Source organism: Hippichthys cyanospilos, chromosome 1, assembly GCF_059441005.1.
Source record: "Hippichthys cyanospilos isolate Australia breed blue-spotted pipefish chromosome 1, RoL_Hcya_1.0, whole genome shotgun sequence".
Classification (NCBI taxonomy): Eukaryota; Metazoa; Chordata; class Actinopteri; order Syngnathiformes; family Syngnathidae; genus Hippichthys; species Hippichthys cyanospilos.
The window spans coordinates 16,059,077-16,075,142 of record NC_142369.1 but is presented as its reverse complement, the minus strand read 5'-3'; the positions used below and the strand labels follow the sequence as shown (position 1 = coordinate 16,075,142).

The 16,066-nt window shown below is 40.5% G+C and overlaps 1 protein-coding gene across 8 annotated transcripts in view; it reads right to left on the bottom strand.

The window, feature by feature from the left end:
- LOC148429437 (multiple C2 and transmembrane domain-containing protein 1-like) overlaps nt 1-16,066 on the bottom strand; it is a 104,857-nt gene that overhangs the window by 20,386 nt on the left and 68,405 nt on the right. For 4 of the 8 annotated variants that reach the window (XM_088417652.1, XM_088417661.1, XM_088417677.1 and 1 more), the window contains 2 exons: nt 7,907-7,963; nt 1,993-2,091 (listed from right to left, as the gene is read on the bottom strand). In XM_088417652.1, the coding sequence (XP_088273778.1) occupies nt 1,993-2,091; nt 7,907-7,963 (156 nt within the window). The remainder of the gene's footprint in view (nt 1-1,992; nt 2,092-7,906; nt 7,964-16,066) is intronic. The other 4 variants (XM_088417683.1, XM_088417669.1, XM_088417699.1 and 1 more) reach the window with 1 other exon arrangement.

Sequence of the window (16,066 nt, the reverse complement as noted above, 5' to 3'; positions counted from 1 at the left end):
GGGGAATGAGACACACTTAGGACAATGGAGATGAATCAGGGTCACCTTTATTTACTTCAAGGCATGCGGCTGTTAGTTTGTGTTAGTGTTTGAAGAAAAGGCTAAAGGTGGAAAGAAAATGGACTAATGTAGCAAATTGGAATTGTGGAGTACAGTATTGTAAGAGCAAGAGCTAAGGCATAGCAACATTGGAAGCAAACGGCATATGTGTGATCAGTAGTTTTTAGCAAAAAGTAGCTGTGTTGATTTGTTGATTTTGCCAGGTAAAAACTACTAATAGTGACAAGTGTGACCTATCAATGAAGTTGAAGTTTCTGAGATTTTAACCATGTTACCTTGGATGGATGGAATGAATGAATTATTTATTTCGAACATATAGTCGTGCATATTAAAAAATATATAGTTTGTACATACAAAAAAATGAAAACAATCGAATTTTTAAAAAAGCCACGCATAATAAAACCAACCAAGCAAAAAAATAAAAAAATAAAACATACCATGTATGTTTCATTTATTAGTTACAACATTTTACTGTAGAAAATGCTAAAGCGGTGAAAATTTGTGTTTGGGAACACACAGTCGGACAATCAAGTAGTAAATAACTCACCCACCAGTGGAGCTGCTGTTATGAATGCTGGTTTCCAATGGGACTGATGCGATAGAAGGAACGACATTTATTGAGTGTGGGCTCTTGACACTGTTTTGAATATTAATGTCACCTAAACACCGGTTTTGGGACCTTCATTCATTCTACTGGAGGAGGCTCTAGCAACCAGCGACCCACGGAAGGATAAGCGGTTAAGGTGATGGATGGATGGATGTTTTGTGGCTGATGTCATGAGAGTGGCAAGGCGATAAAACAGGGAGATGTGTGGCTTCAGTACACAAGACATTTCACTTCCTGGTTATTAAGAACGGTACCATAAAACTCATATTCAGTAAGAATTAAATCACCAATGTGCCAAATGTAATTTATGTGCATGTATTTTACCGTGAAAAGCTTAATATAATCATTATATGAGCTCTTTATAGCTTGATATTGATGCAATGCTAATCAGATGTTTTTGATCTCTTGTGACAGTTAGCCAATTGACAGTGGACTTTCGACTTACTCGTCTGCCGTCATTAGGTTGTAGCCCTCTATGGGGAAGCAAAATGTCAAAAGTAGACGTGAAAAACACAAGAATCAAATACGAATATCGAAGACCAGCCAGGATCAAAATGGTCCATGGCCTAATAATGTTCTTTCTGCTGTCCTTAAATCACATTGAACTTGACTCTTATTAAATTACTGTATATTCAATTACAGACATGTCGTAGTTTAATCCCATCCTAATGAGTAGCAAGTCATGTTAAGCAGAATAGTGTGCATCGCAAAAAAAGGATCGCTTCAACTATTCATTGGATCCGTTTTATGCTGAATGACATTTTCGGGTTTCAAAAGTTGTGACGCCCGATTCCCATACATCGTGCCACTATAATACCGCCGCACGGTGGAGCACGTGTCAGATCAGATTTGACTGTACTGAACCAATAAGCGGCGTGGTGTGTCCTCTTCAAAGGCAGAAATTACAGCTGTTAGCTTGAGTTACTCCCAAAGTCACCCTCAAATAGCTCACAGCCCATAGTCCCACTGGCAGAGCATAGTTAACACATTGTCACACTTCAATCTACAGCTGTCACCTTGCAGTACTAGAGGGAAGCAATATAAAAAAAAGGAGCAGACTGCCATGCTAGAGGCCCCATTAGTACACTCCATCAGCTGAAAGAACAGACAAGAGTGGAGGCCCCCAAGGTAGGACTGGGTTAAGCGCAGACCGTGCAAGTTGGGTGGTTGGTCACTCGTGACGCGGACAAGGGACAGGTACAATGAACCCGACCAGACAGGAAGACAGGCTGAAAGGAAGCGATGTGAACCCAAGAAGACAGTGACACACCATCAGGAGTCAGTATCGGACAGAGAGTAAGCACACGCATGCCCACTTGACTTACCACCATTGCTAGCACCCACTCAAAGTGCCAGGAAGCCAAAATATCCTCAAGGACATGGTTTTTATCTCGGCTGTCGTCCCCGGCCTCTGGTTTAGGGCCCTTGTGGATAGATTACAGTCAGATTTGTCTTTACTAATTTTAAAAGATGTAAAGCTACAGCTATAGGTTTAAAAATGGTGACTATATTGGTTAGACAAGGTTCTTTTGATCGTCTATACTCCACTTTCACAGTTATATTTCACACTTTGCATGCATCCCTGAAATTACAAGCATTTGTGTTGGTCCTGTGCGGTGTTGTATTCAAAATGCTCTCTATTACAATTTTTGTCTCTCTCTTTCCCAAGTACTTGACTCATTTAAGCATTTGCATGATTAACCCTACAGACATTTTTGTGCTGGGGTAAGCAAACACCCCACAGGACCAATGATGTTTCCAACCCCACGCGACCAAAGGAAGGTTAAGAAATCTTATTTCATGGATATTACAAGTCTTTTCAAATAGACTGATATAATATGTACATTTATGTACATAAGACATCCACTGTCATACTGAAATATCACCCGTTACAAAATTGTATCTTAGTTTACCAAATCGGCAAACTAAAAGAGTAGAAAAATGTGACAAAAGATGTCTGGAGGGAAACAAGATGGTGAGAGATTATCCACCTCATGTTTGTGTGTGACAAAGAAGGGAAGCAAACAATGCAGTGTGGTTTGCATAGAAAGACAATGATCCTTCACACCTTTCACCCTCCTCCCTGCTTCCACTACTTCTTCCTCCATTACCCAAACATGATTAAAATGCAGTTCCTACTAGAGTCTCTGCAGAACGTCAAAGAAAAAAAAGCTGAGATGGGATGGGAAAAATGAAGCGGAAAAGTCAATAGCATCTTTTACAGTGGAACGCTTTTCATCCTTCACAGGCAGCGAGAAGAAAAGAATGCAGACTCCCATTATGCCAGCAGAGACCCCCTTGATACCTGAGGACAACCCTGCTGCACTGCAAGCTCAATAGCCTACCAAGAACATTTCTGTGACACATTTCTTTTTTTTCATAGAAGGGTGATATAATTCCCACCGCTCTCTTTAGTGCAATTACATTATGCCGTGTTGCTATCTGAGCGATTGCGTAGGGCCATGACTGAGGGAGGAGTGCCTAAACTCTGGAAAGCGTTGCTGCAAAAGAGACTCCAGCTTGACCAGACACAGTTGTTTCAGAAAATTAAACATACCAGTATTGAATATCTTCCTTTGGTCGCGTGGGGTTGCACTCCAATTTAATCATAATTTAAATTAGGTGTGTTTTACCTATACTAGGGTTGTCTTACTCATTTTAACTCAAATCTCGCATTGAGGAAAATCTATTCTCAAGCGAGTGGGGACAGGTAAAATCATGCTATATACTGCATCTTAAAAACAGAAAAGCATGTGAAGCAAGTGAAATAAAAGACACATACAGCAATTTATTTTTCACCATTTGGCATCAAAGGGACTGCCTCCTGCCACCAGAATCATAATGGCACCCTCTGTCTGTTCAAGATCCTCTATGAACTGGCTAGTAATCTATAAAAACTAACAAACAGATGGACGAACAAACTCTAATGTGACACTCTTCAATTCAACCAGTCTGTTTGATTTTAGTTATACATAGCCATTTGACTATACCAAATGACGGCTCTAAAGCTGCCTCAAACCTTTTGCACAATACTGCAATAACATTTGCTCATAGTATTATACAGTGTGTGCATGTTCTCAACAATTGTGCCACAATGTTCCATTGGATGAAGGGATTACACAGATCAATATTGATAAACATCAGTCCTGGACATCCGGATGCAAAGAAAAAAAATCTGGATGCATCATGTGGTGTGCGCGTGTGTGCGCGTGTATGTATGTGATACGGCTAGATAGACATGGAAAAAGAGACAGGGAGAGCAGTGAGCAGTAAGCCCGTGAGCAGGACATGATTGCAGTGTGTAACTTATCTGTGTCAAGTCCTCCTGAGGCTAGTAGAGCCTAGCTGAGCGGAGCACAGGCGCTTCAGTGACCAGTCAACCGTGTGAGGGTAATCTCCTCTCTCTCTTACTATCTCTCTCACTCTTTTTCGCTCGCTTTACCCCCCACCACCACTTCTCATATGGGAGACAACTGTTTCACTACACGCGCACACATGCACACACACACACTTACACACACAAACAGACACAAACGGCTCTTGAGTACATTACCACAAATGCCCAAGCCTGTGCTGAAACTGCAGGTGACAAGGCCCTCAGGTAGAAACATTACCACACTCTGCAGGGCCAGCAGACAAATGTTTTGTCGCAACAAGCTGCATTTTTCTGCTTTTCAGCACAGTCACACCAAGGTATATTGAACCGTATTAGATCATAGTGTGTAAGTCACGAATTTACAGAAGGAGAAAAAAGAAAGGGAGCGCTCTCAAACTTGTCTCTGCTTATTTCAAATCAATTTGTCATTTTAATAATCTAGCTTAATGGTCATTTTGTACAGAGTTTTCTTATCGTCTCGTTTCTGTATCTTACCTACACTTTAGTGGTGTACAGAAAAAAAAGAATGCTACGTTGTTGATTGCCATGAAGTGAGGGTCAAAAAGCATACAGTGTTGTTTGGGATCGTAATCATTCTTTACGTTCGAGATGGAGCTTTTCCTGTAAATCAAGTGAGAAGAATGTATCTTCCCAAAGGAAATACTAACAGATAAAGATTGGCCTTTGTATCATCTGTGGTTGATAAATAACTAGAGCATCGGATGTCATGTCACAGTGTCAATGTTGTATTATTCATGGTGACAGTGTTAGGAGATATGGATCTTCTTCACACCATTGTGTATGGTGTATTATACTCCTCTGTCTTACCATCTGTAAAATCAACAACTCCTTAGGGACAATATAAAAGCTTTTATATATTTTTTTTTTTAAATAAGATATGTATAAAAAGTCTACACACCCATGATGAAATTGCAGGTTTTTGTGAAATGTGAGATCATGTACTGGTAAATTTAAGACTTTTCCGGCTGTAAATTGACTTACAACATGTAGAAATAATTTGATTTGTTTTTAAAAGATAAGTACAGTAACAACTTGACAGAAATAATGTGGGTGCAAATGTGCGCATGTTTTGTAAATGGGGTGTAGCTTTGTTCATTGTTACCCAATCACACTCAAATACAGTTTAAATCCAAATAAGAGTACACCTGCAACTATGTAAAGTAAAATTAATTAACCGCAATTCAACTTGAGGCTTTTGTACTAACGCTGATTGCTATTCTGAACGGTCTATAATTCCCTCCAATTTATCCATGGCCCCAGTTTCAGCTTGGGTTAAAAAAAAAAAAAAAACAGCCCTAGAGCAGGATGCCATCACCCTGCCTCACAAGAGGTAATGTGTTTTTTTTTTTTTTTGTTTTGTTTTGTTTTGTTTCATTTTGGGTTTTGTTCACATCAAACATACCTTCAAATTAAACCTTGGATTCACTGGACCATAACAGTGAATGGTTACTTTTGAATACTCTAAATCCACATCCCAGTTATAAGTGGGTCTGCAAACTTGTGCAAACACATTATTTTTGTTTATTTATTTATTTCAATCCCATTTTCAAATCATTTCAAGTGTGTTGTACGGATTATAGGTCAAACTAATGGTGAATTTTAGTTTTAATGATTTACCTTAGTCTGACATTTACAAAAAAACTGCCATTTAAACAAGGGTGTAGAGTCTACAGACTTTTTGTATTCTACTACATACTAACCTGTTTTGACTATAACAAGTGTGCATCCTCGATCATTTAAACGACGGACTGTCATTGAAATGAAATGACCACTATCAGATGCTGCTCACGAGAAAGTCACTTTAGATGTTACCACTGCAATCACTTCAGTCAAAACACATACGGTAATTCAAGGCAAAAAAAAAAAAAAAAAAGCCTGCAAGAGGTCTTCATCTGAATGAAAAACAGGTGGTCTAGTTTTTGGCCATGTAATACCCCATTTAGCCTTTGGAGCAAAGGTTATCCTGCTAATAGCTGCCTTGTGGCGTACATGGCTGGAGTAAACATCTGGTACAAATTGTGCACACTTGCAACATGTGCTTCAAGTTCAATTAAAATGAGACTTTGGCGCAATTTATCAATCTTTTTTCACTCTCCTCCTTCCACTCTCCCTTGTCCCTGCGCACATAAAAAGAAGCCTCATTGACATGTTTTCAAAGCCTGTCAGTCTGAAGCTGTGCTCATTGCACAATGAAAAAAACACCGTTATTGAATGCAAAAGACAAATTTGTTAGGTCTTGAATTTGTTCTCCACTTAACCAGGTGATAGAGTAACAGCAGGAGAGAGAGACTATTTGTCAGGATGAAGGCAAAAGCATGCAGGAGAAGCATCAATCGATGGCTGGCGAGAGTGGGGGGAGAGATGTAGGTGAAAAAAGAGGAAAATGCCCCCCTTTAAACTTCCCTACCGCTTAAATGAAATGCTAACAGTTGAAGGGAGCAATAGATCAAAATGTATGAAGCCAGAGTTGGTAAATTGTGGCCTTTGTTGCTGCTGCGCTATCCGGCCATCCCAGCCCCCTGCGAGCACAGAGCACGGCCTGCAATAATCAGTTCGCCACCAAAACGGGAGGGAGGCCGGACAGGCTGCTGCCGGACCTCATTTCAATATGAAAGTGCCCAATGTATTTCAGAATGTATAATCTGCTGCTTTTCAAATGCTATAGATTTGTATTTTTTCCTGAAAGGGAGAGGGAATGTAGTGACGGTACACAGACGGGATGAAAACTCTGTGAAGGGAGAAAGATTGAAGGTTGCCTAGCGCATTTCTTCAATCTGTACCCAACACCTTTTCAGCCTTGGAACTTCACAACCATGGAGGGGATGTAATACTCACGTATGCACGTCAGCCAACTGGCATGCCGGCTGAACGATTGCCTGACTTATTGCTGGGACGACGATTTGACCATCTGCACCGCGTGTGCGTGCTATTTCTTTTTTTTTAAACCCTTTTGCCGGAAACTTGAGCATACAACCGCAAATAAGCCGAATACGTGGATGAATGTGGGCATTTTAAAGCAAATTCAGCAGATAGAATATCCTTAGGGCAAAATAATTCCCAGATATTAAATTGCCTGGTCAAAGGGCTTCACGATTACCACGACAAACCTCTCGAGTCCCCCCTCACCAAATAGATTACCAAATCAGACCATGCAAATTGCCACATCTTAGCCTACTAACCTTTATATTGCTGGAGTGTGGCTTTAAGGCATTCACTAATGGCTCATCCAGTTTCATTTTACAGACTTTGCTCACTTGAAATCTTACATTACAATTTCTATCAGGGTTCAACTTCCCTGTTGAGTAACTTCTTATCACCCCGTGGCATCAAATTGAAATGTATCTCCAGCACATGCGATAGGTGAAAACACAGCTGCTCCAGCATTTCAATTTACAATTACCAAGCACTGTAATCTATCTAGTGGCATTTGTTTCAGTAGCTGTTTCTCCTGTGTAAACGAGCAGAGGCAGTAAAGCAGCCACCTGTTGTTACCTGATAGTGTCTGGACAAGCCCAGATGCTGTTTTATTGTGACATAAAGGACCAGTGAATGGACCTAAATAGCCAACTAAGCACTTTATATGGGGGCATGTTCTCAGGAAACAGAGCTGAAGCATGACGGTAGTAATGTAATTCCGCCAACATGTTAAAGGTGGGGAGGGAGCAGAAAACACCACATATGACCAAAAAAAGAGAAATGTAACTGTCAAAAAGCTTAAAAAGCTGTTAAATGTTTGGATATGTGCTTGTGCCCCAACCCTTGAATATAAGGGCACCTGAACCCATCTTGAGGAAGCTTGTGTGCGCATGCGTTTGTGTGTATCAGTGATGAGGGATAATTACCCTGTCATCTTTGTCAAAATCCTCATCCTCGTCCTCCATCAGATCCTCCATTGCTTGCTTGAAGAAAAAAATACAAAGCAAAACAAAAAAATCAGAGATAAAACATTTATGTTGTGGCGTGAGATCAACATTAGCTAGAACAGCAGATTATGAGTCAAATTAATGCTGATTGGTGAGGCTTTTTTTCTGGCAAAGGTCTTTCAATGAATATGAAGAGCAAGTGGGCGTGCGTGTGTGTTATAATGTGTTTCAAAATGAGTTCGAGTTCATATTTAATTTTAGAAACATTCTATTGTTCAAATATGTTGACATTTGTGAAAATGCTGGGTATAGAATTTCAATGTGCGGAGGATTAACATCTATTCATCCATTTAAATCGCATTGCACAAAAGCATTCACAACCTTTCAGCAGGATGAGACTGTGGAGCTTTGGTCTTTTTTGACATCAGTGGCATCCATTTTATTTGTAAACTCTACCTCCCCATTTTGATGTATGATTTAAATGTGCTATGCATACATGTGCAACCATAATGGGATATGTAGTTAGATATGTCATGTGAGTAGAATTTGGACCCAAAAGCAGACAGCAAAGAAGAAAGTCAATATACGGGAAAATGAAATGTAAGTACAACGAGCATCGTAAACTAGACTTGAAAAACTAGACTCGGCAACTAGACTAGGATAACTAGACCTGGATTGAACGCAACAAGACCGCCTGACAGTCTGACACGTCATTGAGAACCGAGAGCTTAGACACCGTCAATACTGCACATAAAAGGACGGAGGTGACAAATATATATGACCATAGCAGCGGCATAGCAGCTTATATCAAAACAGGACCGATCCAAAATGTTAAAAACTGTTTTCTCTTGGACAGGAGTGGGGAACTCTGGTTTCTCAAAAGCTGTAGCCCGCCTGTTTTTGATGCCTCCCTCTTTCATCATGCCTGAGTCAAATGATTTGGATCATTATCAGGCTTCTGTAGAACTTGCTGATGAGCTGATCTTTTGAATCGGTTGTGTTGGAAAAGGTAGGCATCAAAAAGAGGTGGTATATGGCTCTCGAGGGACTGGAGTTCCCTACTCAGGCACAGGCAAGGGGTGGCAGTTGTCACCTTTGCCAAATCGTTTGACACCCGAATTGCCACCTCTGTTGGCAATGAATCTATCAAATACTAAATTGAACATTTCAATATTAAATGTCCCATATATAATATTCATTGAGAGTGAAACAAAGTGTTTGTTTTTCTTTCTTTTGTTTGCATGTGTGTGTGTGTGTGCATGGGGGTGGGTTGTAATCTTTGCCCTCTAGAACCAACAGTGCTCATAAGTAACGGTTTTATATTTTGCCCGATGCCAGCAATATGTGTGCATGTTTTTCAATCATCGGATTATTCCACCTCTAAAGTCCCAATGCAACACAATGAAATGACATGACACAAAAGAAAAACACAAACATGAGGTGGTAACAAAACATAAACAGAAGCAGATAACAAATCAAAGTCAAAAAGGTTCGTGTTAAATCACATTAATGCTGCACAATAAATTTAATTTTAATCGCGATCACGATATTGGCTGCCACGATTAATTAAGCTGTTCCTGGGCAATATTAACATTCAAAAAGCCAGCTGCTACCTTTCATGTCAAATCAAGCACTTTGACATACCACCAGGGGGCAATGTTTCCCACATGTTTGCATGACAAAAGCCTCTGTTTTTCTCATCCTAACATATTATTTACCAGTGTGAAAAGGGGTTGAGTTTCTCACCTGATTCCTAATATATACAGTGGTGTCAATTGAGACCCATTTTGAAAAGTCCAATTGGCAAAAAAGTGAAATAAACACAGTTTGAAATGAACAAAAAATCATTTTTGACTGCTAATTGATTTAAATTTGCTTAAAAGTAAATCATGTTGGTTCTAAGTAGGCTTCATTTTTTTCATTAGTTTTCACACAGCAAGTAGGTTAGCTGTGTTGCCCTGTGTGCCAAGTTTTTCTCAGGTCTTGGGTGAATGTTTTATTGAATATTTACTTATTTATTTTAGATGATCATTATTATTATTTGTAAGTATCAAGCCTTGAAGTCTTGTTTATATACTGCTTGTTTAAAAAAAAGGGCGATAAATAGACATGTTTGACCAAACATTATGAATAATAATGAATTATAATCGCAATTTCAATATTGGCCAAAATAATCGTGATAATTATTTGGGCCATAATCGTGCGACTCTAGGTCACATGGGCAAAAAAAACACACTGCCAAAATACTTTCAGAGATTTTAAAATTCCCCACCGACTACTTGGACCCATCTTGTCAATAATTTTAACGTACTAAAGGGTACTCATTAGGATAAAAAAGTCATGAGGAAAACTCATGAGCCAAGTTTTCATAGCAACTACACAACGCGCCATGAAGTACACGTGTGTAAATTTTCTCACGACAAGCAACTCAACAATCTTCAAAAATATATCCCATGTAATCTAAATATAGATGAATGCATTTGTTCTTCGCCCCTGCTGTCAATCATTCATCAATCACGCCTAAAATACAAGCTTGTGTAATTGCCTCCAATTTAGTAAACAAACAAGCTCATGAGCTGCCACCCCCTCGAAGCTCATTGTTGTGCTGCATTCAGTGCTGGAAAACCCATCAAACCTTCTGACTGGCCTTACCGCCCCCACATCCCCCTAAACAGCTCACACACCAGCTTGGAGACATCCAAAAATCATGACTTAAAGGGACAATAGCTTTTGTGCTTTTTGTTTTTCATTGAAGTAAGTGAGCAAACTATGTGGCGGCTGACATAAGCCTCTTATGTAAATGCAGCTTCCCACACAAACAAAGAGGAGTTCAGAACAGCAGCGGGTAGAGTCAATAGTGCGCCGTGTACTTGTGTATGCGTGTGTATGCGCTCTATCAATAACTCCCAGTCAGCGGGGCAAGTGAGCCGTGTGTATGAATGGCACTCCTTATTGAAACTGTATAGCGGCGGGTAATTCCCACTTCACAGAGATGCCGTCAGCCCCTCGACAAATGAGCTTGACTGCTCGCATAAATTCGCCACTACGTTATATAAGTAGCAGAGAGGGAAAGTCTTGTTCTCAGCCGCGGCAAAATTTGTCCAAGAGTTATTGTCATATGAAAGCCTTCCGGCTCCACAAACAAATGAGCTATAACTGTTTATAAAGTCATCACGGTTTCACCCAAATCCTTTCATCCTTGCCAAAATACAAACATATAATGGATTCCTCTACACAGAGGCTTTAGAGGGGCACGCCTGGCGCACACTCCGAACTTTAAACAAAGGGAATGAGCGTGAGTGAGCTGCAGAAGCATGACCTGGAGAGACAGAGGGAACGATAGAGTCGTTTGTCTCCTCCTGCTCTGCGCTCCGCTCCGCTCTCTCCTCCATCGCCTCTGGTTACACAGAGACGTCATGTTTCCTGCGACGAGACGGTGTAAAATTAATAAATAAAAAGGCGCCGAACATGTCATCTGCCCTGAAGATTGCCACGGCTAAACGCGCGCACTGAAGCTACTGTCTCACTAAGGGGGGGATATAAATTACCTCTGAATTCCAAACATCTTCCTCTCTATGTGCCTCACTCCTTCTCTCCTCTCAGACCCGTGTGCTGCTATATGATATGATTTGCCCGCTTATCCCCTCCATTATCACGCTATTTGAATTACTATCATTACAGCGGCGGCAGCCTCAAAGCAAAGCTGTCGACGCCATCGCAACGAGCTAACAGCGTCCGCGGAGCCGCTTCGGTGAATTCGATATAGACGGAGCTAGAGATTAACATATTCAAACCTATTCAAATAATACAGGGATGATGCAGGGTGCTCTCACAGATTACGCCGTGCCCTATAAATTCTTACAAACGTGGTGATAATAAACAGCGTGCACAAAGAGTATAAGCAAGCACAATGACATTGAGAGCTTTACATCGGTTGCTGAAACATAAAAATGTCTAAAAGCACTGATTTACAAAAGACGCTTTTCAAAGATGATTTGCTCTAACCTCAGTTGCGCATTAATATGTTGTTCTAATTATTTGAACCTAGACCTATTAGTTACCAATCCACCCGTTTGTTTTCTACAGCACTTGCGGGTTACAGGTGAGTTTGCGCTTATCCCAATTTCATTCCTATTTGGTGTACAAGGTCGGTATCACCATCAAGCTAGCCGCAGCTACGGCACAGGTAGCACATAGCCGTCGTGGTGCATGCAAACTTCAAAATAAAAAATTCCAAAAAGCGCATTGGCAAGCTTTTATTTTGGAGTTGTAGCTTGAAGAGTTATTGATGAAAATACACATTTTCATCATTGAAATCCAGTTTGTGAAATCTACAAAAGCAACCTCCTTAAATTCTCGACTTTCACTTCCAAGCAAACAAAAGCTTCGAATTAAAAAGATTAATAGAGCTATCTAGCCACCTAAGAAATATCAAACATTATGAAAAAAATAAACAAAAACAAAAAAAAGAAAACCAGATTGTTACCTATGGCTTGATGTAATAACACTGGCCAGAGCATTGGATTTCTTCTCTAGCTCTATTAAAAATCTCCTTAGTCTGAGCAGGCAGAGTTCCACTATCTGCCAGCCTAACCTTGCCAATGACAGCCGCGGGGGGAATTGATGCCTGAGCAGACATTCCAGTGAACATGAAGATATACTTTCTCTTTTTTTTTTCCTCCAATGCCTCCATTCCTCCCTCCATCTCTCCTCTGCTTTTTCTTTGATACGTTGGGGGGGGGGGGGGGGGGGGGGGGGGGCTTTAACCTCTGCAGCTGCCGAGGTTGGTCCGACTTGCTGGCAGGGGGATCTCAAGGCCCTACTTGGTATGCGCTCTTCATGAGTGTATGGGCATTTGCGTGTGTCTGTGTGTGCGTAATGTCTATGCCACACTTTCTGCCGACTGAGGGAGGGCTGTGAATGTGATAAGGGGCTGCTGGCTGGGCTTGGCTGACCCATGCGGGCCCTTCACAAGCTGTCAGAGGCGCGGCCCTCAGAGGGGGGCCCCCTTCCATCTGCACTGCCCCAGCCAGGGTTGCCCAGCGGGGAGCGAGATTGGGGTGAGGCCTCTGTACCACTGGGACTGGAAGACAGGGGGGGTTGGGTGTGAAGGATGGTTCCATATTAATGAAGATACGCCTTTATTATTCCAATGAAGAAACTCGATGCAAGCCATATCTCCTCATTGCTTATTTGCTGACATATTTGCTTATCAGTGCTGACAACATAATGAGCACTGGAGAACCCCATTGCCTATTGTCAGAACAGTTCATGTTGGTCAGATGTTTGTTCTTGTTTTTTTTTTTCCCTGCCAAACAACATATTTACGCCGTGTCATACTTTTTGTGCCAAACACATATTTACATTTTATCAAGTTTTCACAAAGACACAGCATGGGGTCTTGAGAATATTTATCTTGGTTCCACACTTTCTGGTAAATTTAACCTACTGTGTAACCTATACTGTATAAGAGTAATATTGAAACCATTATATTATAATATTGAATATATTATATTATAATATTGAATTTTCAGGGACCATCTATAGCAATATTGGGACCATACAAATGCCCTCTTTATTCAGTTAAAACACTCAGTTTAAGGACCTATATTTAACCTATATTTAAATACCAATCTATTAATCAGGGGTCACGTGGGCACTAGGTAGCCCCCAAAGAGCATGTGAGTAGCCAAACAATACGAATGATCAGTTCTGCGGCGTATTGGGACCATACAACTGTCCTCTTTCTTTAAATAAAACACTAAAGTTTAAGGACCTCATAGCAATAAAATAATTCAAATCAGTTTATGTTCAAGATACACAAGAATTCACTCCCTGCACATAACCAAAAATGTTCTTCACAAGAGGGGCAATGTATAATTTGAGGGGAAAAAATATTTTAAAAGCCCTACACCCGAACCACACTTAAGAGTTCGTGTGTGTGACAAGATGTGGTGTAAATCATTCGAACTTTGGAAATTTTATCAAAGAAAAATTTGGTAATCTTTAAAAAGCTTTTTTAAAAAAATCACTTCTGGCATATATATATATATATATATATATATATATATATATATATATATATATATATATATATGCAGAAGAAGAAAAAAATCATTAGAGGTAACAATTGATGATTGTTTTTCATTTTTTAGTTGTGATGTCACACTAATGTAGCAGTATATTCTTTTGTTTCTTCTATATACGGCATGATGTATGAACAAGATATAAAAGCAACATGAGTTATGGGAATAATGATTTTGTTAGTATTCTAAGTCATTGCTGATGTGCATCTAACAGGGCTTTGTCTTTTACGGTATTTCGCGAAGGAGGGATAGTATATTTTTAAGTCCTCTGAACTTCCACCTACTCCTTTTGAGTATCAACTGTAATCTTTTTGTTATTATTTAATTTATTTAATGTTGTTTTTATTTTAATTTTCTATTCTGGTAACATGATGCACGAATGAAAAAAAAAGGGTGGGGCATGGGTGTTAAGCTTGAAACCTGATACTGACTTTGGTTTCAAAGCAATGGTTGTCGGTTCATCAAACATGACAATATCACATTATCTGTTAGCGGGTTGCAATATCACTCTACGAACGCACTGTTTTCACTAGGTTTTGTGTAAAAGGCATCAACTAAGGATGTAGAAATAGCAAGCTGATTCAGTGCATCGGTACATAGTCTCACGTTTGTAAAATTTCTATGACATCAACCAGTGGGTCCCTCTGGCTTTTTCAGCCCCATCTACCGTTCCTAGCATAGTTTTACTTTGGAGCATAGACAGCAGGCTGCGTCTGAGTGAAATTTTTGGCAAGGCTGTTCGAAAAACATACCGTTGAATGTTGCAGTGTTGGCAACAAAAGTAAAGTAACAATAATTGGTTGAAATAAAACACAATTTAATCCAAATTGTAAGACAATGGTGTTATCAAATATCATTACATGCGATTGCCAAGTATTCTAATTTAAATGCCTGGACTCATACTCATGAAGTGTTATATGGTGCATTTCATGTATAAATGGATAAGTGCCAGGTCTTCTTCTATGGTTACAATAAACCATGCGACAAGGAAATATCACACCCTCTTTTTTTCAAGCAAAGTTTGTAATTTAGACATCAGTAACTATGATTTTGTATTTGTTACTTTTCTCATGTTTATGTATTTATCACATAAGTTCCCGTATTTACCGTTTACTGTAACAAGTTTGTTTCTTGATTTTTCCATCGCTATGCAGTTGCATAGCTTATTCTGCACTCATATCACGCTGTCTTCCCAGTTTCCTTCCAGGCCTTCAGTAGTTTTCAGGTTTAATACTCTATCAGTAAGTAACTTATTTCTCAACTTCCATGGCCAGTTTGCTTCCGAGTCCAAATTCTGCTCCTCACGTGACACATCTCATTAGAGAAAACCACATGTCAAGAAGAAAGAATACAAAATGTTGACTGTGCTCAGCTGCAGGCCTGCTGTTTCGCTAGTAAAATGTCACACAAGCGCTGGCTAGCGGAACTGAACTGTTTGGTTTGGTGGGGGAATGTCAGCTTTTCTCGATGAGACGTTCAAGTTTTGTCACCGGCAGACTAGACAGTTCATGTACACACCAACAAACTGCATAAACTTTCTGTAGGCTTTAAGCCCAACGGCTAAAGAAAAAAACTCTACAACAGGCTTGCCACATCGTCAAAATAACAACTAGAAGCGAGGCAGACACCAGGAGCCGCTGTTAGCAAAGAGCACGGATAGTCACAAAGGTTCACGGTGATCAAGGGAGTTATTCAAATGGATGAAAATGAAGAGAAAGCAACACGCAGACGTGATGAAACGGGAGGCTGGGAGGATTCGGCAACGGTGTTCCCGATGCTCCCGGTGCTCCCGTCCCGCTTCAAACCCGGCGCGTCGCTTGTCTTTCTGCCTGCCATCCTCGCTGCCAGTTTAGCAGAGCGAAAGCGAGGCAGCCGGATGAGCACAGATGAGCATCGCTGTGTCGCGGTGGCACGAGGGAAATCAGTAGGACACAGGCGCTCCCAGTTAAAAGTGACATGACCTTTTGATTTTGTCACCTGTCACCAAATGCCATATCTGACTCTGCGCTGAGGAGCGCCTGCCATCCGCCGCCGCGTTCCTCCTCCTCTTCCT